This window comes from Pinus tabuliformis, chromosome 2_1 (genome assembly GCF_031772625.1).
Source record: "Pinus tabuliformis cultivar Carrire ecotype Pingquan chromosome 2_1, CPIR1, whole genome shotgun sequence".
In the NCBI taxonomy this organism is placed as follows: Eukaryota; Viridiplantae; Streptophyta; class Pinopsida; order Pinales; family Pinaceae; genus Pinus; species Pinus tabuliformis.
Window position 1 is genome coordinate 917,407,901 of NC_142299.1, and position 27,676 is coordinate 917,435,576.

Here is a 27,676-nt window from a genome sequence, read left to right on the forward strand (position 1 = left end):
GTAGCCCCACTGTCAACTAAGGCCGATATCCGCTGCCTCTGTATCGTGCCTCTGATCCTCAATGTCAGAAATTTGGGGACCTTGCATAAAGAAGCAAGGACTCCCCTGGATAGGGCAAAGGATGCCCCTCCCTGTGGAGGTGGTGGTGGTGGTTCCCTCTCTGCTGGACTCTCACTATCTCCCATACCACATTCCTGCTCCATCTCATCCTCCTGGTCACTATCTGAAAAGACCTCAATATAATGTGCTTTGCCAACAGTGCACCGATGGCCTAGTGCCCAGAGCTTCTGACAAGTAAAGCACAACTTCCTCCTCTTGAGGTCCTTCCGTGTCTCATCATCCAGCTGCCCTCGTCCCTAGGTGGTTCTCTGAGGTGGGGGTCTAGTGTCATGCCCCTTCTGGGGAAAAGGGGTATGTTTAGGAAAGGGTTCTCGTGTCTTGGGGATGGCCCCCTGCAAATCTATGGTGCACATAACTGCTTCTTGCAGCGTGGAGGGTCTGCGTGACTTCACCAATCCACGTAGGGGCTCGAGTAAGCCCTCTATGAAGGTGTATACCCTCCGAGCATCTGATAGGTCCAACACCATCACTGAAACTCTCAGAAACTCTGAGATGTATTGCTCTGGGTTGCTTGTTTGGCGAAGTTGGGTTAGCTCCCTGAAATGAGCCTCCAGATCCCTTTAGTCAAAGCGCTCCACCACCCTCTTGGTGAAATCCTCATATGAAGTCACATTGGCATGCCCCAGGGTGGCCAAGCCATGAAACCACCAGTCGTGGGCTTCCCCTTGCATGTGCAGCATGTCCATCTTGATGGCTTCCAGCTCTGTCATCTAGTTAAGCTGGAAATACGTGTCCATCTTCTCAACCCAGGCCCGAGCAGTGCACTTGGCAGTGCCAGCGAATGTAGGGAAGTACATCCTCCCTATTGTCTCTGCAACTCATAGCTTTGCATGCCCTGTCCTCCATAACCCTTGCTCTTATCACTCTGCTTGAGCTTGCAGAAATCTCTGAAAGAGAGTGCTTCCCTGAAGTCTGCACCCATGGACTGCCATTCTTCAAAGTGTTCTCCCATCTGTGAAGGGTCTTTAGTCCCTGCTAGTTCAATCTGCGCCACAGGCACGAAAGAGGGCATTGTGGCTTGAGTTGGCCCACTCGCTGATGGAGGTTGTGCTGCATTGAAGGGTGATCGAATTGTTGAGAGGCTCCAGAAGTTTCCCCAAGTAAGAATCCCCTAGGGGTGGTTCTTTCCTGGTTTTGCATTTTAATATCCTCTAGCATCTCTTTCTACCCCTTTGCTAGATCATTCAAAGCCTTCAAGAGGCTGTCAAAAGCCATCTCCTCCTTGCTCTTGGGCTCTCCCATGTCTTTCTCTGCTACTACTGCGTTCCCCCTATCCTCAGTGTCTAGAGTGATCTCCAGTTCCCTTTCTCTGCTTTGGTACCTTTGCCTCCTGTATGTAATATTCTGCTGGTCCCCTTCTCTCATAGGAGAAACTCCCCACGACTGAGCCAAGACCTAGGCTCTGATACCACTATAATGTTCCTAAATAGGAAATTAAGTGACAATCAAAGCAAACAAACAATCTAGCAATCAGAAATGCGAAATACACATCATACACCCATGAAAACGCTGGAAATAGAAAACTGCTGAGTCATTTTACTAAATCATCAAGGGCAAATACAACAGTGAATGGAATGGTGCACCTGGGCTTGTCTCTAAGGACAAGCGTGACAAAACCCAGGTGAGCAAATGTTGATCTGAAGGCTGCCCACCTGCTGCACTAGCACTGATCTGGGCTGTCCGCTGGAACAAAAGGGCTGGAATCACTGCTTCCCATGGTCAGAAAATTATAAAACATCAGCGCCTGGATCCTCAACAAAAACCCACTAAAACCCAAGAAGGGTTTGGCCTAGTTCAGACTTCTGAAATTTGACCCCCAAGGAGCCCGCCCTCTGCTTAAACTGGCAAACTTGGCCTGCCTGAATGAAGCTTGGCAAGCTCCCCAAAACTACTCGAAATCACTGGGATGAGACCTCCTATGAATTTCCTTCCTTCCCAACTGTGATTCTGATGCTGTGGCTCTTTCCCTCAAGACCCACGTGATGCCCAGACTGGCCCTCTGCGCTGTCCTCCAAGGCTGGGTTTCAAACTGCCTGTTTGCTGCACCCACCTGCTCCAAAACTCCTCCCAAGTGCTGACGTCTCAATGTTCTTCAACTCCCCCGGTTCCTCCGGCTAGTGCTGGACCAGTGAAGCTCTGTCGACAACTACGTGTTCCCTTTCCTGCTGGCCCAGAAATACACACTGCTAGATGGTGGCTGAATGTGCTGGCTGTGAATACTCTCTGGTGCTCCTCAAGATGCTATGAAACTGCCTTCCTAGGGTGGCACTCGTAGTCCCCCGAAGGTAAGGTTGAATCTCCTGCTTGAGAGATTCGTGGCTAAGCAGCCAGTTGACTCGGCTAAGCAACTCGAGCAAACAGTCAAGTGATTTTCGATATGCAAGAATGAATGATGCCCAAGTGAGGAGCTCTTCCTCCTTATGACTTCGTGGGCCTCCCTTTGCCTCATGTGGGCCCCTCCCACAACCACACGAATTCCCTCCAAGGCAATTCGAATTGCCCCATGCGTTTTCCCACGTGGGTGGCCCCCACCTTCCACTAACAAATTAATCTGGCCTCTTTTCTCCTAAATTCCTAAGTTGAAACTGCTTGGGTCCTTTTCCTTAGCAAAATTTGTACAAAATTGTGGGTAGACAAAACCTATTACAAATTCTTTTGGGAAGGGACATGACAATCCTCCCCTCCCAAATGTTGCTTGCCCTCAAGCAACTTCAGAGTTGGGTGCTCCAGAATGTGCTCACCCTCCCAGGTGGCATCCTCATCCGGCAAGTTCTTCCAGCGTACCAAGAACTCCCTGATGGTCCTGCTCCTCAGCTTCCTCTCCCGCCTCTCCAAAATGGCCTCAGGCTCCAAAACCAGATGGCCCTCATCATCCAACAGGGGTAACTCTACTCCTGTTGTCACCTGTTGTTCCAACACCTTTTTAAGGCATGAGACATGGAATATGTTGTGAATCTTGCTCCCCGGAGGCAGGTCCAGCCCGTAAGTGGAAACTGCTTGGGTCCTTTTCCTTAGGAAAATTTGTACAAAATTGTGGGGAGACAAAGCCTGTTACAAATTCTTTTGGGAAGGGACATGACACTAAGATTCAATGTTATGGGTGTTAAGAATATGGGCACTTCAAAAGAGATTGTCCTAAGATCAAGAAGGACAATAACAAAAGAGGAAGAGAAGAAACCCATATCACTGAAGAAGTGGAGGAAGTTGAAAAGAAGAAGTCCAAGAAATAGGAAGTAAGATATCTCTACTATGACTGAGATAGTTTTCCTCACCTAAGTTCTTTTCAAGCTCCTAAGTCTTCTATTGTAAGATATAGCTATCATGATTCACTAAGAAAAATGATGGGATACATCATGGCATCATAAAAGCATTAAAAGCAAGAGCTTGTGACATCATCATAAAGAAGCATGAAAGATGGTTAAAATTGGAATCTATGGCAGTCAACTATGGAAGGATATAACTCGTGGAAACCTCATTTGTAACATAGGTGGCACTTATGGGAAAACAAGAAAAAGGTCATCTAGTACAAGGCTCATCATACATCTGTCAAAAGGAAACATCTGCTAGAGGGGGATACTCTATATCCTCAAGATTCTCTGATGGAATCTTCACGAAAGGTTCACTTATCAAGAGAGGAAGGAAGTGTTTCATCAATAATTCCATACTTGTGGAATTCATTTGATGATGGTATGATGACATAAAAGGTGAAGTAGATCAAGGGATTGAAGCTCTTTTAATCAAGGAAGCTGCTGCAGGAAGTTTGGATGACCCAAAGGAAAATGAGGTATGTATGCTTGTATTCAATATTGTTAAGTCATGTCATATGGTTGCAGGAAACATGGATCAATGCTCTATCTTGAGAGCATGATCAAAAGAAAGGGAGCTCCTTCTATAAAGGGATGTAGGAATGCATGGGTCACACATTCACTAGATAAAATAATATAATATGTCCTCATATGTAATATGTGGTGGTTGACAATAATTGGAGGAACTCTGATTGGAATTTCCTTGAAATGAAATGTGCAAAAGAAAGGAAGGAAGAGCTCGTAGAATATGTAACCATGGAAAAGACAATCGACATCTGAAAACCAAGAGATGACTAGGATATCTCCAAAGAAAGATATGTAGACTCTGAAGAAGTTTGAAAAAGAAAGAAACCCTTGACACATATATATCTTTGGGAGTTGTGTCGATATGTATGCAGGATGCTGATGCAAACTAGAAGATGTCACAATGAAAGACTATCACAAAGGTAATTTTGATTTAAGTGTCCATTTCTTATTTTTGAACAAATATCTGGATGGGCTTATGCAAGACTGCCAAGGGAAGATCTATGGATGTCTTCCACCACTGATGCACATGTAGTAGGATGAAAGATCCTTAAGGAAACATGGCATGAAGAAGGCACCATGGCATGAAGGAAGGCCAGATATGCACTGATGGATCACTTTCGGATTATGATATGGTTGACTCATGGATGAAAGTGATGGATGGTCGGTGCCCTATGAAGTAGTCCCAAACATGAAGACTCCTGGATAACGTGACATCGTGAGGAGGAGTTCTTCAAGCAGCTGGTTGTCCCATCATCTCCACCTGAGGAGTTGCTGTAGGTTTTGTTGATTTTGGGTAGCATCGGATGTGATCTAGCTCCGAAATTTTGTGGAGGGTCTAGAATACATGAGATCTCCAGAACCCAAAAATCGTTTGGAGAAATTCTTCCTGGATGAGGAGTTATTAAAATAATTAATATTTTTAATGGGTTCCTAAGTCTAAACTTAGGAAAATAAAAATATTAATGGGTATTAATAAGAATATGGGTGAGAAACTTTAAGTGATGAGGATCAAGTGTGTTTTAATCATAGCCGTTGATTAGAGGCTTAATATCGGCCGTTGATTCATCAACAGGAAAAGTATAAGAGGAGGCTTGAGGGTCAGTTGGAGATACACTTGAGAGATCAAAGAGTTCAATTTTTCTGGGGTGAGGTTTGCTGAGAAAATCGAGCAAGTGATTTGTTATAGCAGAGGGGCAGGGATAGTTGAGGTCAGAGGATCTTCTCCAGGACCTCGAATACACAGCAAAGAGAGGCAGAAAGACGCCAAAGGAGGCAATGTAGACCCTGTGAGGCTGACGTTGGGCTAGGAAGGGCCCATGCATTTCCAGCGAAAGGAAACAACCACCCTCCAACAGAAAATCCGAATTCAGCCTGGGGAGCAGCAGAATCAGCTGGAAAGGCTGACTTCAGAGCTTTAGGAGGTAGAGGAGGCAGTGCAGTGATGACATAATGTCCCAGTGTGCTCCACGGAGGCCCACGCAGCTACTGCATAGGGGCAACGCAGTTGTAGCCGAGGACGATCAGTCCAGTTGCCGGAATGGAGAGAGTTTTGTCGGGTGAAGTGAGGTAATCTCACTTAGGTTTCTGCAGTATTTTTTTTATCTCTGTAACTGGATAGCCGAGAGGGCATGCAGAGTGTATCTACTGCACCGGTTTTCCCACATTGGGTTTCTTCGGGGACGATTGTCCAAAAATAACAGTGTCCCTTGTGTGATTGTCTCATTTTATTTCAGTTCATGATCTGTATGTATGTGTAGTCTGCAATAGTGTTTTAATCGCTGTTTAAATAATTAAATAACTTGTTGAATGTAAAGAACAAGGAGAAGATGATAAACCAGTGATTGCAGTAGGATTTCTGATGTGTAGATTCATAAATTTTTACATGGTATCAGAGCATTGTAGATCATAGGAGACTAAAGACACCAAACGAGAGATCCAGAGAATTTGCTGCAGAGAAGCAGCTGTCTCGAGTGACAGCGCTGTTTCAGAGGCAGAGGAGCAACTGCAGGAGTGACACAGAGCCAAAGGAGTGACGCAGAGGCTCACGTAGTGCCTGCGTCAGCGTTTCGAGCCTGCAGAGGGTGACGTAGAGCCAAAGAGGAGCCCACGCAGTGACTGCGTCAACTCTCTGGGCCAGTGCAGAGCCTGAAAGGTTTGAATCAGCTAGTTGCCAGGGCTGGAGGAGCAGAGCAGATTCGATTTGAGGAGCTGGTGGGACGCTGTTTCTGTTGGTGCAGAACAGTGTCTGTGGAGACAAAGCCGAGGTAGAGGGAGTCACTACCTTGACAAATTTCTAGCCAAAGAAATCTAGATCTGGGTTGCAGCAGCGAAGGAGGATTGGAAAGGAGTGATTCGACATTTGGTCGGAAGATTTCCGTGGAGGAAATCAGGACTCAGAAGGAGTCTAGAGGAGTTTGTTCCTTAGAGGGTTTCTTTCGCCAGACCATATCCAAGTCTTGTTAGATTGACAGCAGGAGAGGGAGAAGAGAACCGATCCTATTTTTTTGAGCAGAGATGGCAGTGAATGGGTTGAGGGATCAAGACAGATTGGATGGAGCATCCAATTTTGTCATATGGAAGGCCAGGATCCTGGCAATCCTAGAAAAAAATCGCATCAAGGACTATCCCTTGAAAGTAGTTGTTGTTGCGGTTGACGCCGATCTGTTAAAGAAGTACGAGGAGGCCCACGCGATGGCCAAGTGCATGATCCTAGATGGGGTCAAAGATCATGTAGTACCACATATTGTTGAGAAGGAAACAACAAGGGAGATGTGGGAGGCGCTGACCACCTTGTACCAGGGCTCTTCTGTCCAACAGAAGATGCTATTAGAAAATCAATCGAGACAATACCAGATGCAGAAGGGAGAGGAGATTGATCCATTCCTTCTCAGGTTACAAAGGATTCACGGCCAGTTGACTTCCGTGGGGTCTACACTAGATCCTGAGTTCATGGTCATAACTGCCCTAAATGCAGCCATCGAGGATTGGGAGACTTTTGTCCAAAGTATCTTGGGCAGAGCGACTCTCCCCAGTTGGGAGGAGATGTGGGCATCTCTTCGACAAGAAGAGCTCAGGAGGCTGACCAAGATAGGGGGTAGCGGCAAGGGAGCCCGGGTCAAGAAGGTGGAGGAGGTGGATGCAACTCTTGCATCATCGGGACAACAAGGGCAGTAGAAGAGAAAGAAGAAGGACATAACCAAGGTCAAATGCTTCAATTGTGGGGAATTGGGACATTATGCCACTCAGTGCCCCCGAAAGAAGGGCAAGGGGGAGGCTTCTGACTCAAAGGCTGCTCTAGCAAAAGCTGACAAGGAAAGGAAAGCGAGGATGACGATTATGCCACGAGTGCTCATGCGCCTCTGGAGAAGAGGTGGGGCGACATGGAGTTGTAGTCGAGAGGACTACATGATGGGCAGGATCCTTGAGGTGCCCAAACTCTTAGATCACATATGGCTACGGGAGCCCTTAATGACAGTAGCAAAACGACGAGTGTCGGTTGGAGCGAGGTGTGATGGAGCGACAGTGGCATTGCTAGAGTGCCAAAGTCTGAGGCAACACAGTGGATGTTGTAGCAGTGTAAGAGGCACATAGCAGTTTGCAGCAACAAAGGGTTAGCACAAATTAGCAACAGAGGTAGCTTCAGCATCCCGAGGCATCCATACTAACTGTCAGTGTTTGGGTGAGTTTTCAGTTGCTTACTTCTCAACAATTGAGTTGCAGTTAGTAGTGGCAGTGCTATGGGAAACATGAGGCAACATTTTGAGAGGGAGCTGTAGTACAGATGTAGCAGTGGCAGAGTCATGGGCAGCAGTACAGGAAGCAACAGTGCAGTGGATGAAGGGCATCAGGCCAAGCATCAACAGCACAGAGGACTGATGCAGTGGATCAGTGTAATGCTTCTATGGGGAAGTATTGCTAGAGCACATTCCTTGCTAAGAGGGAGTGTTGATTTTGGGTAGCATCGGATGTGCTCTAGCTCCGAAATTTTGTGGAGGGGCTAGAATACATGAGATCTCCAGAACCCAGATATTGTTTGGAGAAATTCCACATGGATGAGGAGTTATTAAAATAATTAGTATTTTAAATGGGTTCTGTTGTCGCATAGAATGTCTAGGCACCACGACAACGGTTCAGATCGGTGGTTGTCACCCTGATCCCCAATCTCTCCGTTTAAGCTATCTCCCTACAACAGGCTAAGGGGGGTAGACCCTATGGAAAATGAAATGAAGAAGAACTAGTTGGGAACCAACCAGTTTGGGAGACACAGTGAAGCAACCAAGTACTTGATTAAGATTTAGCAAGACTTATAGGATTTGATTCGATTTTAAACGATCGATGCCAGTGCCTTATGGAGTCAACTATCTTGCTAGGAAATTTAGGACCAAGTAATTGATTTGCAACTGCTGCTTGGATGAATGACTATCTTATATGAAGTGCAGATCCTAAAGCTAATATGAGATGCAAGAATCTTGGTTAATTTTAGTTAAATGTCTATCTAAGTTTTAACCCTTCGATCCTTTCTATATTGAGCTTGATTTCGTAGTAATTGGTAGCAAGAGGATAAGGTGAAGTACACTAAGGTGTGATTAACGATACCTCTACTGAAAATCTAACATACCTGATGCCTCTGGCGTTGCAAAGAGCTGTGGCTCTGACAACTGTAAGGTCACCGTTTTAAGTACTATTAAAAGCAGGCTTCTCAAGCAAAGATGGATGGATACCTATCTCTCTATCGACCAAGCTTATGCTTGGAAGTAAATTTTATTTATGCAAAACTAACTTATATGCAAATGCACCAGATAATAAGAAGAAGTTAGACCCGAGGTTTAGAAACACTTGTGTTGCAAAAGCCCTTAATCACCAAAATAAATTGCTCGCTTTATTGGATGAAGACTTAAAAATAAACCCCTGAAAATATTACAATTAAACCACAAGCTTATTTCAAATATTTTTTGATACAATTATAGCTCAAAGAGAACAAAAATTTCTTTGCAATCAATGTCAACAGATGCTAAATAATACTTAGTTTGTGAAATAAAAGATATGCATTTTATCACAATTCCATGGCAGAGTACTTAATTTTCAAAAATTAGTTTTTAAGACAACAGTAAGAAAAACTTTATGACAACAGCAATATGACAATGAAAATAGTAAGCTATCAATGATGATATCTTTATGCCAAAAATTTACTGAAAAGTTTCCAAAATTGCTCACATGAACTAAAATTTTTTCAGCCTGTTATGATGTGATTTCCATAATTATATCAGATTTGATATACTTATTACAACCAACAACTAAAACATTAAATAAGCCTAACGATGAATGCCCAACTCAAGAAATTAATTCCTTAATGTATTAGGCAACTTAGGAACTGATTTTAGGCTAACCCACATGAAATTTTGCCACTGTTATATTTTAGACTTCAGAAACAGAATTATTCAGAGATAACAGTCACCCAAAATGTAGATCTAGGCCAAATTCTTGATACACATAAAACATAAATGACTTATTAATGTATTTAGCAATTTTTTTAGTTAATTTCAAACCACTTAGATGTGTTTTTCACCACTATTAGAAAGGTATATGACTGTCGTAGCAAATAGTGAGGAAAAAGATGGTTTAGAGATCAGACCCTTAGGCCCTAGGCCTTGAAGATCACTTGCCCAAGTTGCCAAAAAAATTTCAATACCTGAAACAAAGTTTTACCAAATTTTTTGCAAAAACCCACCAATGATCAGCTTCAGAAAATTAAATATTCAAATCAGAAATGGAGTAAGGGGAATCTAGTGCCAATGAGAGCTAGCACAGGGCCAATAGAACTAGCGATGGGCTAGGAGAAGGCAGATCTGGGCTTAGGAGCTCCAAAACTTGAAACCCTTGTTTTGAAAAGATTACTTCAAATCTTCAGATTTATTGCAAAATCTTTAATGGCTGGCCCTGCAAAAATATTTGGGACAAGATATTTCCCTCTAGGGTCTAGATCTGTCTCAAAACCCCCAGATCTGCTTGAAAAAATCTCAGATCTGAAGATTTACTTCGCTGATTTCCCAGATCTATTCCTGCAAACAATCTTTGAGCCCAGATCTTGCCCTCCAGGGTCTAGATCTAGCTCAGATCTGAAGATTTTCTTGGCTGATTTCTCAGATCTATTCTTGCAAACAATTTTTGAACCCAGATCTTGCCTTCTTGGGTCTAGATCTAGCTCAGATCTGAAGATTTTCTTTGCTGATTTCTCAGATCTATTCCTGTACAAGTGAAAAGAGAAAAACCCAATACCCAATATGTACAAAAATAGAGAAAATCCCAAAAACCCAAGAGTTAAAATTTAAAATTATGTTACAAAATTTCAGATCTACACAAGTAAATAACAAATCTATACAAATAATTTACAGATCTATCAGATCTGAGGAGTATGAGTTCAACTCCGCTCTCAGATCTGATAATCTAAGGCTCTTAATAGCTAGATCTATCGAAATTTCTACAAAATATTTAAAAGATTTTGAAATTTTAGAGAGGTACTAGCCCAAAAACACCTTGTAGAAAAAAGATTATCGTTAGATAATTCTTGAGGCTTATATGAAATAAGCCCTTCAGAAAATGTTAAAATTGGCAACTAGGGCCAAAATCCATGTGGGTCATCTTACTAATGGCAGCTGATATTTTTCTTGGATCCCTCTCATCGAGAGGTGTAGGATTGATCTAAAGATCATCCGATTCTGATAAGTATTCATGGAGATATGAATTTATTAGTGTTATGGGACTATTCGTCAAGGTCGGCCAACAACCAAATAAACCCCACTTGTGCTCAACGTTTTAGTATAAATAAAGGTGGCCTTCAAGTCATTTCAACACACAATTGGGATCTCTTCCTCTCTACTTGCCTCTAGGTTTTAGTAGGAGGAGAGATCCTAAGGGATAACGCTGCCCTAATCTAGAGGGAGTGCCCTAGGCCCTACGCTGCCCTATGGAGAAGCCCTAACGCAGCCCTATGGAGAGGCCCTACGCTGCCCTACGGAGAAGCCCTAACACAATCCTATGGAGAGACCCTACATTGCCCTATGGAGAAGCCATAACGCAGCCCTATGGAGAGGCCCTACGCCGCCCTATGGGGAAGCCATAACGCAGGCCTATGGAGAGGCCCTACGCTGCCCTATGGAGAAGCCCTAACACAACCCTATGGAGAGGCCCTACGCTACCTATGGAGAAGCCCTATGTTGCCCTATGAAGTATAATACGCAGTCATGAAGGGTCTAAGGAGAGACCTTAAGACGTTATCAAAAGGAAGCCTATACGCTGTCCTAAGGGTGGTATGAATATACCCTAGCCGCAACAAGCCTAGAAGAGAACAACGAGGAGTTAGGAGGCTATTCCAGGAGGCCGAGGAGTTGTTGAAGAGGGCCGCAGCCCATATCTTGAGGTTGAGAGGCAGGGGGAATGTTTTGGGGTGGTTAGGTGAAGGAATATCCCTTAGAAGGGCTGCTGCAGCTAAGGGACAGCTTGTTGTAGCAAGCCGCAGTAGATAAGAGGAGGTCGAAGGGTGGAATAGGGGTTGGAACAATCGAGCATTGCAACCAAGGCTTTCCTCCCCTCTTAGAAAGGCAACCGCAGTTGTGGAGGGCTATTCTGGCCACATTTTGAAGGTTGGTAGAATGCCCTAACCAGTCATGCAATGCAGCAAACAGAGAAGCCCCAAAATAGTGATGATGATACATTGAAGCAGCAAATGATGGAAACAACAATGATGATGATACATTGAAGCAGCATGATGATGGAAGCAACAATGATGATGATACATTGAAGCAACATGATGATGGAAGCAGCAATGGTGATGATATATTGCAACAACATGTTGATGAATGCTACAACATGATGGGTATAGTGAAGAAGTGTATCATAGCATAATGATGGGTAGCACAATGGTGAGGTGCAACAGTAAGATATCGCAAGTTCATGGTGCTGCAAGTATAGCACAATGGTACAACATGCAAGGGACAACAAACTAACATTGGGACAACTGTATGGTACTTAGCTGCAAGTACACCAAGCATGCAATGGTACAACAAGCTTCCAAGGTACAACAAGCAAGCAATGGGACAACTAACATGGACAACATGGTTCAATCATGACACATGGGACAACAGTACAACATTAGGTGCAACAGTCATGAGGTCCAACATTGTGATGATGGGGGCAGCATGGTGCAGTGCGGTGAGGTGTAGCATGATGACAAGATGCAACACGATGATAAGTGAAGGAGTCACCTTGGAGAATCAGTTGAAGCAGCATGTCTTCAACTGATCTCATGTATTATCTTCTTTGAGATGATCTATGCTCTCATCTAGATAAGTCAAAGTGTTGACTTCAGTTGTAAACGTACCATCTCTCTCTCTCTCTACTGAACTATTGAAGAACATATAAGAAGAATTAATCTAGGGTTTCCCCACATTGGGGTTATTCCCTGGCTAGCGCCACATCTTGTGTCCTCTTGTCTTGGCTTGTCTTCTGCGATTTATATTTATGTTCTATCTGCAGTTTACTTTAATGATGATGTGATTGGTAATCTGGAAAAGATATTGAGCTAACTGTGAAAATTGAAATAAATTGCTTTAGCATAGAACATACCTAAAATTAACACGGTATCAGAGCTGAGGTGAAAACAAAGCCCAAGCAAGAGCGAAAGAGCGATCACTTAAGACAGTTGGGAAAGGACAAAAGGATCAATGGATTCCTCATCCCTCTTTTAATTCACCAAGGGTGAAGTTGAAGCAGAGAATATTATCAGAATGGCGCAGCAAAAGTTTCTGATGGCCTACCTAAAGATCACTTCAATGGGAAGTCCGGATCTAAGGGAGGAAGGAAAGGCAGATTCCTTGGTTGAAATAAGTTCGGCCATTATGCGAAGGAGTGTCCGAATGGCAGGGACACATCACTTGATGATGATAACAATCATTCCAGGGACATCTTCAATGATCAGAGGAATGACAGTGCAGGTCATCAAGGAAATGGCTGACTCTTCAAGAAAGCAAGAAACCCCAAGCACTCCATCGAATAGAAGGGTGCTCTCTCTCTAATTTGGTAGAGGTGGAAACATTCATGGGATTATACTTGGAGCTGATGCCACCTATCCCGGAAAGGTTGTTACCCCTTAATTGAATGAGGGTAACTCGATTCATTTACAGAATCTCTTTTATGTACTTTATCGCAAGAAGAACCTGGTGTCCATTTCGGCAATGGAAGTCAAAGGTTTCAGGGTGGCATTCATCGATGGAAAGGTACGTGTATTAAAATGAAATTCTCCAAAATGTTTTTTTCATGGGTTCAGGGTTGGCAACTTGTATCAAGTTGCAGGATGGTCCATTGGGGACCATGTCAATTGACACATCTAGCACCAGAGGTCTATTATGGGACCTTACCCGATATGAGTCAGATGGTGACTGGGATGCCTGAATTCAAAAGGAGCATGAAGGTACATGTCTGAGATGTACCGAAGGAAAACATTACAAGGGGACCATTCCCCTCATGTAGTAGGTTCACATGCTTGGAACAACCCGAGGGGTTTGAGATTCATCGGGAATCTCATGTATGCAGGTGGAAGAAAGCCCTCTATGGCTTGAAGCAAATCATCTCAGGTTTGATATGAGAGGATTGGTGATGAAGTTGAGGTTCACTAAGGGTGAAGCCAAACCATTGTTTGAAGGTTATGGATGATAGACCTCTCATACCGGCACCTTCTAAGAACGACCTATTTCTGATAGGTGCATACCCTCTCACTTGCAGAAGTAAGAGGGAGTTGGATTCCAGATGTGGAATGGTAAACCGCAAGCCTGTGACTACCTCGAGGATCTTAACTTTCAAAAGTTATATGGTGATGATGCCAAACTAGATTTGGGAAATGCCTCTGAGTTTCATAAACTCATTTGCATTGATGTTCTTGGTGAACTTCCGTCTGGATATATGTTTTGCAGTTGGCATGGTGAGCTCATATTTGGTTGAGCCCCACTGGATTGGTGCCAAGAATCTTCTGAGATATTTAAGGGGCAGAACCTCTCATGGATTGAGATACACTGCCGAAAATATGAAGCAACATGATTATTTGAATGCTGACTGGGCGGGCAGTGTGGAGGATCACTAGAGCACTTCTAAGTACTGTTTCTCTTTGGATTCTGCTTCGATATCATGGATGAGCAGGAAGCGGAAGTCGGTTGCTATAAGCACCGCCGAGACCGAATACATAGCTACGAGTATGATCTCGTGTGAAGCTGCCTGGTTGTGGAAGCTCTTCAGTGAGCTGTTTGTACACATGATGAATACCATTGTGATTCTCTGTGACAACCAGGGGGGATTCGATTGTTGAGGAATCCCGTATTCGATGATTGCTCCAACAGATAGACATCAGATACTACCTTATCTGGGATATGGTAAGTCGTTGAACGAGGAGGCTCCATCACATTGAGACTAATGTACAGGTTGCAGACATTTTTGTCAAAGCCCCGGGGAAAGGTCAAATCTGTGACTTTCCCGAACGACTTGGAGTCATTGAGAGACCTTCTTATAAGGGTCCTGCATGTTGCATGCATTGAGCTCTGGGAGCTCTGGGGGGCTTGGGGTACTTACTGGAGCAACATATGACCATAGGGCGACTCACCCTCCCCTAATGGTGCGCTGTGTACAAGGTGAATGGCTCAGCCTTCCCCTGTGATACCCCGTGGTGAATTTGGGACAAGATGATTAGTTCTCCTGTGGACAGGATGATTAGTTCTCCTGTGGGACAGGATGATTAGTTCTCCTGTCGAGGCATCCTACCCATGCAGTCTAGGATTCATGGGAAGTACCTCTCATCTGATCAATGAGCAGGGAAATGGGGTTAGGGACCATAGTAGTACAATCGATGGACGCATCGTTGTATCTACCGTACTTCCTATGCGAGGATGGCTTCCAACTGATTTGGGATCAGTACGAGTGGTTTGAGTGTAGAAATTTCTCATTTCCCACCCCGGTTTTCAGTTTCTCCTTATTTCTCCCATATAGTTAAATGCCCTTTCCCATAACCATACATTCAACAAGCTGGAAAAAATAAATATTGCTGAAAACACAAATTCTGGAAATTTTACAGAATGCTGGAAATTGCAGAAATAAAAATCAGCAGTAATAAACAGCCATTAAAACACATTTAAACACTGAGATTTTTGGTCAACTTGACCCTGGAAAAACCCCCTACAACTCTTGGGGAAAACCAGTTTGAGAGCTCTTCTTTATTTCTGGAAAATGCCTTTTTACAGTAGGAGAAATGTTCAGCAAACAAAAATCAACAAACAGACTTTTACAACTTATCTCAGCCTTGCTGAAACACCGTTGCTGTTACACCGCGGCTGTTGCTGTTACACCGCTGCTGTTGCTGTTACACCGCGGCTGTTGCTGTTACACCGCGACTGTTGCTGTTACTCCGCTTTCAGCTTTGCTGTTACTCCGCTTTCAGCTTTGCTGTTACACCGCTTTCAGCTTTGCTGTTACTCCGCTTTCAGCTTTGCTGTTACACCGCTTTCAGCTTTGCTGTTACACCGCTTTCAGCTTTGCTGTTACTCCGCTTTCAGCTTTGCTGTTACTCCGCTTTCAGCTTTGCTGTTACACTGCTTTCAGCGTTGCTGTTACTCCGCTTTCAGCTTTGCTGTTACACCGCTTTCAGCTTTGCTGTTACACCGCTTTCAGCTTTGCTGTTACTCCGCTTTCAGCTTTGTTGTTACACCGCCTAGAAATCTCCCTTGCTCTCTTGCTCTCCTTCTTTCAATCTGCTCATGAAAGAATGAATGATCTTTTCCTCCTTTTCCTCCCTTAACCCAACCCTAAGTGACTTTTGGGTGATCCCTAAATCCAATGGCTGAAATAGATTTAGATCAATGGCTGAGATTAAATGCTCATTTAAATCTCACTTTCTATTTTTTAATTCACCCCACTTTAATAAAGACCCACTTAGTCATTTATTTCCAAAGTCACTTTTCCTTTCTAATTTTTCATTGACTTTATAAAAGTCACTTTAAAATTAGACTTAGTAACTTTATCACTTAAAGTCACTTTTAAATTAGATTTAACTTTATAAAAATTATAAAGTTACTTTAGGAGAAAAATTAAATTCTTTTGGACACTTTTCCCTAGGCCAAAGATCAAAGCCTAAGGGAACCACCTGTCCTCCGGTACCAAATTTCAACACTCCCTCTTACCGAGGAAGGTGTTCCTCACCACACCCATCTTGTCTCTGAAGTAGACATGCTTGCCCCGTGGTGTAATGCCCAAAATTCGAAATACAGAAAACATGTAAATATTCATAAACTGAAAAACAGGAAGTTTAAAAACTTAATTTTTGCACTTACCTGAACTGCTTGCTGATCCTGTGAAGCTGTCGATACTGTTGCTGTTGAGCTCCAATTACCCAGGGAGACCAATTCCGCCCAGCCTGATCGAATAGAAACTGGCTACCCAATCCAGCAAGCTTCTCACAGAAGCCCACTGTCCCCCGTGCCCAGGACCTCAGACGAACTAAAGCTCTGCCAATAGCAAATTTTTCTCTCACTGCTCAATTTCTCCTCCTCTGGTTTCAGTGCTCCATTTTCCCCCTCTGGTTTCACTGCTCCCTTTTTCCTCCTCTGGTTTCACTGCTCCCTTTTTCCTCCTTGCATCGGTACATGATAGTGATATATATAGGCAGTCTTGGCGGTGGCCACCCTCCTGCTTCCGGCCACCGCCCTGCTCCCTCATGACACCTCCCGCATGCAATTCAATTCTCTCTTATCCTATCCTGGCCGCATTAATGGTTTCAGAGATGGTTCTGGTAGGTTACCGCATACTATTTCATGGATCGATTTATTAACCTTGTAGCATATAAACTTTTATATATCTGCAAAGTTTTAATTTATATACTTTATACATTCTTATATATAAAGTTTTATTTATACTTTATAACATTATATATAAAGTTTTATTTCTACTTATAACATTTTACTTTATACAAAGTTATATATATATATACTTTATAACATTCAAAATACATTTTTTGAAATTTTAATATATATATATATATATTATAAGGTTAAATTATATATTTTATAAAATTTAAACTTATATATGTTTTAAATTTAATTTGTATATATAAACTTAACATACTTATAGTTTAAATTTCCTCATAATTGGTTTTATTATAAAGTTTAAAATTTTATAAAATGGATTAATTTAGCTGGGTCGTTACATATTTCCCCCCTTCAGAGAACTTCGTCCCGAAGTTTAGAGTTTTAGGTCAAGGTCTTAATGGACAGGACCTTTTCTATCCAGGTCCCCAAGCTATTCAAAATCATCCTATCCTCCCTAATCTCTTCTGCTCCCATCCTATCCGTCCTCTACTAGAGTATGCCATGGCGTCAATCTTACTGACCTAACCATTCATAACACGAAGGTAACAGCGTCGGCTATACCGACCTGATTCCCAGTAGGCATCCGGCAGTCATCATCACACGTCTAGGGGAGCGTGACTCGCACAGTCCTCCCATGACTCCAGGGTTCGGAGGATAAACGGTGGGTAACACCTCCACCCCTCCAGTAAAATTAGGGCTACTACCCTATCATAGAATCACTTGGAGCTTTAACTGATCTGAGGTTCTGTCATCACGTGGTCATCCCGGTAATTGGATACTTGAATCTGCAATCATACACTCACTCATGCATTCGTAAAACGTGCATCAACATATTCAAAATAAGTCATGTTTTATTCACATATGATACTACAGTATAACATATTTTTACCATTTTCTATGCATGTCTTTTGACTTCCATCTAAAATGTATTCACTTCCGGATTTCTATGCCATTGATCATATTGACATGTAAAAATAACAAAACCGATTTATAATATCTTAATTTCTATTAGAAGTAAAATCCTTTAACTGTCTTAACTTTCCTTCGACAACTATAATTTAATAAAATGAACTACATATATCGTTTTGGTATCCATGTACCAGCAGAAGTTAAACATATATTATGTCACAAAATTTCACGTTCATCTATAATCATTCGAAATGTTTCTGGTTTATGATTTCGATACTTTAATGGTTGATGCAAAACGCTTTTGACTGAAATAGGGTTTATAGAGGACTCATACACATTTATAATTCTAAAGTAACGAAATCCTTTTATTCACTTTCAACACTGATGTACTTAGCAGTCCTAGGCGACTCATTTTATTTCTTCTTTACAAATCTGGAAATTACAGAAGCTCACCATATTCCAGATCTTTCCTAAGAACTAGAAGTCATACTTATCATCCCATTTGAATAGGTTGATGCATATATATACTGAGCTAAATGTCATTCAACCCAAGACCTATTTCATAGTACCATCTAGATGCATGCAAGTTGTAACTATGAATATTTTATGACCATGCTATTGACATACTATATAAGATGAATTATATTTGTCATCAAGAAAATGTAACCCAATTTATTCAAGTGTCACGCACCAAAGGGTTATTCCATTAGTGTTTGTACCCTTAAGGGATTAGAGCATATATATAATTGTATCAGTTTATTTCATAAAATATTCTCCTAAACAGGGTAGAATTTCTCCGAATGATTTATGGGTCTGGGAGATCTTATGTATTCTAGCCCCTCCACAAAATTTCGGAGCTAGAGCACATCGTATGCTACCAAAATCAACAATATGCATCCTATGCATGTGGAATAACTTCATCTACCAGCCTGACATGGATAAGATAATTTAGAATGAGAGCTTCTATATTTCTCTCATCATAACTTTCTCTTCTAGCTACCTCATCAAGCCATTAATTGTTCTCTTGTATTCAGAGTAAAATGTTTCACGCATCCCCTTGAAAACCTGAGGTTGGGAAGTTGCCAGAGATGAGAAGGATATGTTTCGGTTGCATTCCAATAACGATTATAGACAGGATACATATCAACAAATATGTCCTAAAGAAAAAAAAAAAATTTCAAAGATCAATAGCTATAAGGCATTACAAATATAAATTCATCCAGGGAAGAGTGTTACCAAAATCATTCAACAATCAACAAGAATCGATACTTAAAAATGAGCACCAAATGCACAATTAAGTCTATAACAATATATGTAAAACCATTTCATCTGTGTTACTTCCTTTGACTCTCAATCATATGTGCTTTGGCTCCATTCTTCATGGGAATTTTAAGCAGTGAATATTGGTCTCCAACAGCTGACTGAATATATAAGATAAACCAAAACGCCCATTCCTGATCAGAGTTGACAGTATTAATCAATTATCAAGAGTTAGGAGTGCAAAATTACACTATAACTGCTTTCACTGTCAAACCATCTCTTTTGCCTTTGAGGTCAATAATTAAGCTTTCGCTTCATCCTTCTGTTGAGGTATTGGACACTTGTATTCACAAGGGTCCTGGAAACAAAGCTTAAAAGTTAATGCACTCAAGCCAGAAAGTATTAGGATCCTCAGATTTAAGAAATAGGTAGTACTGCCTTATGATTCTCACAATTGATTAATTTTTGGGCTGGGTTTCTCATTGCCAAACCAGTCTTTCTGGCATGCACCAGGTAAATGCATGGCCTGAAGGAAGGAAAAGATGGCAACCACTTGGCAACCACTTTACCCCGGCCAACTCTTGAGAGTTTACTTGTCAAAACTCTTACTAGATGCAAACATTGATTTAATTTTATCAAGTATAATATGTACCTGTAAATAAATTATGTTTCTATGTCATTTTTCCTCAAGTATCTCTATGTATGATAGAGTTTATTACCAACGACCATTTATTTAATCAGCTCATGCAATTCCATGCACAAATTTCTTATTAGTTAAAATAAAAAAAACTCCACAGAATGATAAATCAATTTCCAACTTCCATATTAACAGTCAGAATCAAAAGGTTACTTACATGTTTGAAACCAGCAGAGAAACCTAATCTGTATCAGTATATATGTGAGAAAAAGCAAAAGGTGTTTTGAGAGATGCAAGGTGTAAATTCATAAAATCGTAGTCTATTTAGGATTGTGTGGCATGTTTTGTAAATCTCGTACAATCAAATAAAATGTCAACAGTCAAACTCATTCGCTAGTAATGACAAACTAATGAAGCGAGGGACTCAATTCTAGCACCTTAAAAATAGAAATGATTGCTAAACATGTTGGCTGAATAAAGGTAAGCCATAATAATCATTCTCAACTTATCTGCCTCTGTCCTACATCCCTTCTATAAGAAAATCTGAGCTCCCTATTTCTTACTCTTAAGGCATTCTTGGAGCTCCCTTTTCTCTGCCATCTCTGTCAGAATATCAGCACCCCCTACAAACTCTCCCTTTATAAACAGTTGAGGGAATGTAGGCCAACTACTGTAGACTTTTAATGTTTCCCTCAAACCAGGGTTGTAATCTTCGTCTAGAATATTAACCGATTCATAATCTAACCCGTGTTCATTCAATATTGTCAAAACTTTGTGAGAAAATCCACACTGTGGGGCCGTTCTTGAACCTTTAATAAATACTACTATCTCATCCTCCTTTACCAATTTGTCAATCAATTGTTCCAAAGTCACTGTCAGTTGCACATGCCGGCCAGGTGTAAGACGAAGATCAGGCTTGGTCTGTCTCTTCTTTACCCATATGGTGTTACCAGATTCATTTCCAGGAGGAACCTTACCTATAGCATTTATGTGCTCCTCCATCCAAACTTTCCATGCACCAGTCAAAGTAGTGCGATCAGGTACATCAACAAGGGCAATCTGTAAAGCGACAGGTTTTGGATGAGGCAAACATGCTTAAATTTAGATATATTCTCACATCAAAGAGGTTCCGCTTTTAGTCTCATAGAATTCCATCAAAAAAATTTAGCTTCTTAATTTCTAATCATTGTATTCTACGCAGACTCACTAAACTTAATAACAAACTTGTTAAGTGAAACACCAAAGAACTGTACCCTGATGAAAGCAATTCCTTCAGATTTATTAGAGTTATTTATATGTCACATTGTCTGATCCCTCCCATTTTTTTTTTTTGCCAGAATTTCTGATGGAAGACGGATTGGTTGCCAGCTGCTGGTAACTCCCAAGGGTCCATTGCTTGCAGTTTGATCTCGAGACTTCCATGGACTTAGCACCAGAGTATATACCAATCAAGCTAAACCTTGGGGCTTAAAAAGATAAAACTCTTATCTTAATTGAACAGGGTTGTTTCATCAATTTTGGCAACCCAATTTAGATCTTCATATTTATGCTTCTCTTCTGTTCCAGTTGAGCAAGACTCCTGAATTCGATTCTTCATATTTGGTTCCAACAGATTCTTTTAATTAAGTGCCAATCCTATTAGTAAGTTTGTTTTTCCAGAATCTCAGTATCAAGGTACTGAGTTGGATTCTTTAATGAAAGAGAAGCTGAATAATGTTGAAAAGTGACTCTCATTGATATCAACGCAAGCAGCAGCCAGAAGGAGCCCTGCTCTCAAGGGAGAAATTTAAAATGACCGGAGATAAAACTAAACCACAAAGCAGCATTCCCATACCAAAATGTCAAACTCTCATTATTTTTTTCCATTTTATTTATCTTTCCCACCCTGGCTGTAAGAACACCTTCCTTCTCTAATACATACTTATTCTCTCAATAAATAACTTAATCTTTTTAGAGCAAATTAAAATGAGCAAATAACTTACAGTTAACATAGAGCGCAAATTAAAATCTCACCAAGAAAATAAAATATTTAATTTGTATCCTTTCAGTAAATAAGTATGAGAAGGAATTAAAGTAACTTAATTTTTATTGCATTTATAGGTAACATAGAGCACATTAAAATCTCACCCAGAAAATAAAATATGAGCTGCTACACAATTTTAGCTGCACACAACCTCAAAGAGTATTATTTATAGGACAAGTACTATAACTAATCGAGTACTAGACATCAATCTTTCAACTCATTATATTATACAGAAGTGCACCCATTAACTGAAACATTCAGTGTATGGTAAGCTAATATCCAAGGTATCTCCCACTACATATAATTTGACCAAGTGGATCTCCCTTATAATAACAAGATAAATCCAGAATTATGCATCATTGAAGTGAATGCAACTTGGACGAGGGCTATTTTCAAGTAAATGATATCTGAACTGTTAAATTTTCTATGCTTTTCATGCACAGTAAACAAATCAGATCATTTCAACAACCAAAACCTAACTATAATTATTTTTCAGTTTAATTTACCCCGGGCACTATTCAAAAAATAAAGGTTTGCCAAAAATATAATAGGAAAAATATTTTTAGATTTACTACACAGTATTCTCAATAATATCAATTACATTAGCAGGTTTGAAACTTGATGACGATATGTTTAGATAATTTGTTTGTTGGGTACATGTTTTGAAAATTCTAGCTGGATTTAGTTGTGATTTGAATAACATTAATTGTTAACAGTTTGGTCATTGAAATGAAGTGGAGGTGGGGAAAAGGAAATGCTAGGTAACCTTCAGACCCAGATGTAACACATGAAGGAATCTTATTGTTCCTCTTTTTGCTAATAAAAGAAAATCATACCAGGGGTTTACAAAATTTTACAAATCAATATAATCAGTGAAAAAGTTCCTACTATGAAATTCAAGACTGTTTTTCCTGAGTTTTTAGAAATCCCCTCAACCATGTAATATTTTAGAAAAAGCTTCTTAACATGTCAAACCAAATAATACATCAAAAATCATATCAACTATATTTTTGTATCTGGTCATATTGGGATAACATCATTTATTGCGTATCACCGCAAGTTTTATTACTCAAACCTAATTTTTTTTTTTTTTTTTGAATCAGTCTAAGCAATTTCATTTAACCTTCAGTTAGTGGGTTGACATGTGTCTATCTTGTTACACCTTTAGGGAACTTGATTGTATGTATAAATAGAATCTAGATAGATAAAGTTCAAGCCCTATTTATACTGTGTTACTTGCAATCAACGGGTTAAGCTTAACGTAATGCGTGTGCCAGCTTTACACCCATAAAACAAATTTTTAACTCCAGAATCTGGAACCCATTCTGTGAAATTACACAATGATGATCAGAAATACAATAATTTAATATTCGTACTGGTGGCATCATAGCAGTGAAATTTGAAGATGCAGATGTTCGTGCTGGCATTCCAGTCACGCTACAGCTGAAGCATGCTTCATTCATTGATATTTCACCTGGTATTAAGCCTGGGTTTTTAATAGCTTGTGAGCGGGTTCACACTCTAGGCCACCCAAGGTTTTACTAATATCAATAAATATGCGCATTCATTTCGAGTCAAGGTGGATTCCGCAGAAGTGTTGTCAGGAAGATACGCTGAAATTGAAGTCTGCTTTCATCGTGGAATTGAGAAAATTGGGTTTACTACTATCAATTTTTGCAGACAACCGAATCCATTTTTAAATAAAAAAATGTTAAAACATCTGTTATATAATAACCACATATATATATATTTTTTAAATTAAATTATAGTAAGTATAATATCTGAAAAATAAAATGAACCGACATAAATTAAATATGTATAGCGATCGAAATACGCATTTGTCATTTAGACGGCTATTTATGGTGGAAGTTTTGGTGTTCGATTCACGCTAACGCTAAGAGTTGAGACCGAAAGTAAAGTGGGCAGGTATCGAACACGTAACCCACGAGATCAACCGCCCTAAAATTAACACGCTAAGAGTTGAGACCCTCCCCCACACGCTGATGCCAGACTATTGATATAGAGGTCCCCGCGTATGAAACGACTCCACTGCTTTAGAACAAGGATCATTCTTTCTCTCCTTCAGTAATTGCCATCGGTGGTGGATTTGGTGGGATAGCAGCGGTTCGTGCTCATCGGAATGCCTCATTCAAGGTCGTTGGGCTGGAGTCACGAAATAGAATTGGTGGACGTGTCAATATAGATTACTCATTTGAATTCCCGGTAGACATGGGTGCCTCAGGTTACATGGTGTGTGTAATAAAAATCCGCTGGCTCCTATGATTGGCAAATTGGGACTCCCATTGCACCGAACCAACGGTGATAATTCCGTGTTATATGACCATGATCTAGGTAACAGTGGGCGCACCGCACCGGACCGCAATATACATCAACGCAGTTTTGGTTATCTGTTTAAGAAGTTTGGATAGTATAAACAAGCGGAAGGTATAACACGATTCCGACTTGCCGTATTCACCATCGACCAAACGATGAAAGCGGAAAAATACTCTTCCGCCTTGCCGGTTTCGAACCAGCGACCTAAATTTCAGATAAACCGCAGGGATTACCTAAACAAAGAATGGAAGCGATGCACAAAATGTGGCGATTCCGCATCAACTAAGGGAATTTTTATGCCGCGTTCATACGGGTCGGTACTTGGTTTTATAAATTTTGCTCTGTCGAACCTCTGCAACCGAATAATTGCAGACACATTGCAAAAGTTGATAGAACAACAGAAAAATTACCAAGGTTTGAAAACTATAAGGCCCTATGAGGTCGGCAGGGTTTGAACATAGCTCTGATACCATGTGTAATGCCCAAAATTCGAAATACAGAAAACATGTAAATATTCATAAACTGAAAAACAGGAAGTTTAAAAACTTAATTTTTGCACTTACCTGAACTGCTTGCTGATCCTGTGAAGCTGTCGATACTGTTGCTGTTGAGCTCCAATTACCCAGGGAGACCAATTCCGCCCAGCCTGATCGAATAGAAACTGGCTACCCAATCCAGCAAGCTTCTCACAGAAGCCCACTGTCCCCCGTGCCCAGGACCTCAGACGAACTAAAGCTCTGCCAATAGCAAATTTTTCTCTCACTGCTCAATTTCTCCTCCTCTGGTTTCAGTGCTCCATTTTCCCCCTCTGGTTTCACTGCTCCCTTTTTCTCCTCCTTGCATCGGTACAGGATAGCGATATATATAGGCAGTCTTGGCGGTGGCCACCCTCCTGCTTCCGGCCACCGCCCTGCTCCCTCATGACACCTCCCGCATGCAATTCAATTCTCTCTTATCCTATCCTGGCCGCATTAATGGTTTCAGAGATGGTTCTGGTAGGTTACCGCATACTATTTCATGGATCGATTTATTAACCTTGTAGCATATAAACTTTTATATATCTGCAAAGTTTTAATTTATATACTTTATACATTCTTATATATAAAGTTTTATTTATACTTTATAACATTATATATAAAGTTTTATTTCTACTTATAACATTTTACTTTATACAAAGTTATATATATATATACTTTATAACATTCAAAATACATTTTTTGAAATTTTAATATATATATATATTATAAGGTTAAATTATATATTTTATAAAATTTAAACTTATATATGTTTTAAATTTAATTTGTATATATAAACTTAACATACTTATAGTTTAAATTTCCTCATAATTGGTTTTATTATAAAGTTTAAAATTTTATAAAATGGATTAATTTAGCTGGGTCGTTACACGTGGTAAGGCTTTGGTAAGAATATCTGCAACCTGCTCATCAGTGGAAATATACTCAAGCTTCACAGCTCCCTTCTGAACATAGTCTCTGATGAAATGATATCTGATCCCGATATGCTTTGACCTATCATGAAATATTGGATTCTCCGTGAGTTTAATGCAACTCTGATTATCACAGTAAATCACTGAAGGTCTCAACGGCTGACCAAATAAGCCAAACAACATCTTGCGAAGCCAGATGGCCTCACAACTAGCTAGACTGGCTGCCATATACTCTGCTTCCGCTGAACTCAGTGCTACTGACTGCTGCTTCCGGCTGAACCATGACACTAATGCTGAACCCAACCCAAAACAGCACCCTGAAGTGCTCTTCCTATCAGAAGCACAACCTGCCCAATCAGAATCAGTGTATCCTGCCAATCTCACTCCATCTCCCTGCCTGTAGTCCAGACCATAATCCACTGTCCCCTGCAAGTACCGCAAAATGTGTTTTGCAGCCACCCAGTGAACCTTCCTAGGCTCACACATAAACTGACTCATCGTGTTGACTGCAAAACAGATATCTGGTCTAGTGTTGACCAAATACATCAAGGAACCAATCAGCTGCCTATACAATGTGGGATCCATCAACTCGGAATCCGAAGCATGAAGCTTCTTCCAGTTGGTGATCATCGGTGTCGACATGGGTCTACAATCCTCCATGTGGAATCTGCTAAGGATGTCCACAATATACTTCCCCTGCCCCAGGAAGAAATGCCCCTCCTCCTGCCACACCTCCAACCCCAAAAAGTAATGCATCAAGCCGATGTCCTTCATCTCAAACTCCGCCGCAAGATCTCTCTTGCAGTGCTCTATGAGTCTCTCTGCACCTGTAATGATCAAGTCATCCACATACAACACCAGAATGAGAGGCTCCTCACCAATCACAATAAAGTAAAGGTTCGGATCTGCCTCACTCTTTGTGAAACCCATCCCCTGCAAGTATGTATCTATCCTGGAGTACCAAGCTCTGGGAGCTTGCTTCAGGCCATAAAGGGCCTTCTTCAGTCTGCACACATGGGACTCCTTCCCATGCACCTCAAAGCCCTGTGGCTGCTCAATGTACACCTCCTCCTGTATGAAGCCATTGAGAAATGCGGTCTTCACATCCATCTGGTGGATCTTCCAACCCATCTCTGCTGCTATTGATATAATGGAGCGTATCGAAGTATATCGAGCCACGGGAGCGAAGGTCTCCTCATAATCAACTCCCTCTACCTGGGAGAACCCTCTAGCCACAAACCTTGCTTTGAATTTCTCAATGCTGCCATCTGCAGCATGCTTTACCTTGTAAAGCCATCTGGAAGTAACCACGGATTTGCCCTCAGGCCTCGGCACCACCTCCCAAACATCATTCTTCATGATAGAAGAATACTCCTCCTGCATGGCCTCTCTCCAGACCTGCTGGCTAGCTGCCTCCTCATAGCTAGAAGGCTCAGAGTCAAGGATGCTGGCAACCATCGCCATATAACTACAAAACCTCTCAGGTGGTCTACTCTCTCTGACCGGCCTCTTCGGCTCAGCAACAGATGTGGCATCTCTCAAGGTGTCCTGAAGCCACTTGGGCTTCCTCTTCCCTGAGCATGCTTCTCCCATAGGAGAATGAAACTCCTCCTCCTCATCACCATCAGTAGCCTGAACTCCTGACTGTTTGTCTGCTGTCCTCCTGCCTGCACCTGAACCTGTAGAAGCTGAGGTACCGTGTGAACTGTCCATCAGTGGACTCCCTAGTGAACTGCTCTGCATGCTGCCCGGAGCACCACCCCTCTGGCTCGGCGAGCCACTGCTCACTGATGGGCCTGACATCCTCATAGATGTACCTCCGGATCCTCCTGATCTCTGCCCACTGGATTCCTGCGACTGACTCAACTGCTGCTGAGGGTCTGGCTGATCCAGATACTCTAACTCCCGTGACATCCTAAAGGCCCTGTCCTCCTCGAACTTCACATCCCGTCTGACAACAACTCTCCTCTGTGCAGGAATGTAAATCCGAAAGGCCTTTGAGGTCTCACTGTAGCCCACAAAGATACCCTTCTCTGCGGTGGGCTCTAGTTTGGTCCTCTTCTCCTTGGGTATATAGGAGTATGTAATGCATCCAAAGATATGAAGATGACCAAGATCAGGCTTCTTCCCAGAGAAAGCCTCCTCCGGAGTCATGTGCCCCAAGGCACGATGCAGACTCCTGTTCTGCAAGTAAACAGCTGTGTTGCAGGCCTC

The 27,676-nt window shown here is 41.5% G+C and overlaps 2 protein-coding genes across 5 annotated transcripts in view; one reads left to right on the top strand and one right to left on the bottom strand.

The window, feature by feature from the left end:
• The window catches only part of LOC149203640 (Mitochondrial import inner membrane translocase subunit Tim17/Tim22/Tim23 family protein), a 100,160-nt gene that overhangs the window by 10,104 nt on the left and 62,380 nt on the right, over positions 1-27,676 (top strand). The gene's annotated exons all lie outside the window — the stretch shown is intronic.
• Positions 20,019-25,024, bottom strand: LOC149203641 (monothiol glutaredoxin-S12, chloroplastic-like). Its single transcript, XM_089403678.1, has 4 exons — positions 25,020-25,024; positions 24,579-24,752; positions 24,149-24,219; positions 20,019-20,752 (listed from the first exon to the last, which is right to left on the bottom strand). Exons 1-4 carry the CDS (start codon positions 25,022-25,024, stop codon positions 20,211-20,213), a joined length of 792 nt encoding a protein of 263 aa, XP_089259804.1. The 3' UTR covers positions 20,019-20,210.

What these genes read in the sequence shown, in the direction of transcription:
- LOC149203641 (XM_089403678.1), bottom strand. An exon ending in AGGATCAGCAAGCAGTTCAG is followed by an intron (nt 24,220 to 24,578) that starts GTAAGTGCAAAA and finishes TCTGAAATTTAG; the next exon opens with GTCGCTGGTTCGAAACCGGC. An exon ending in TTTGGTCGATGGTGAATACG is followed by an intron (nt 20,753 to 24,148) that starts GCAAGTCGGAAT and finishes TCTAAATTTAAG; the next exon opens with CATGTTTGCCTCATCCAAAA.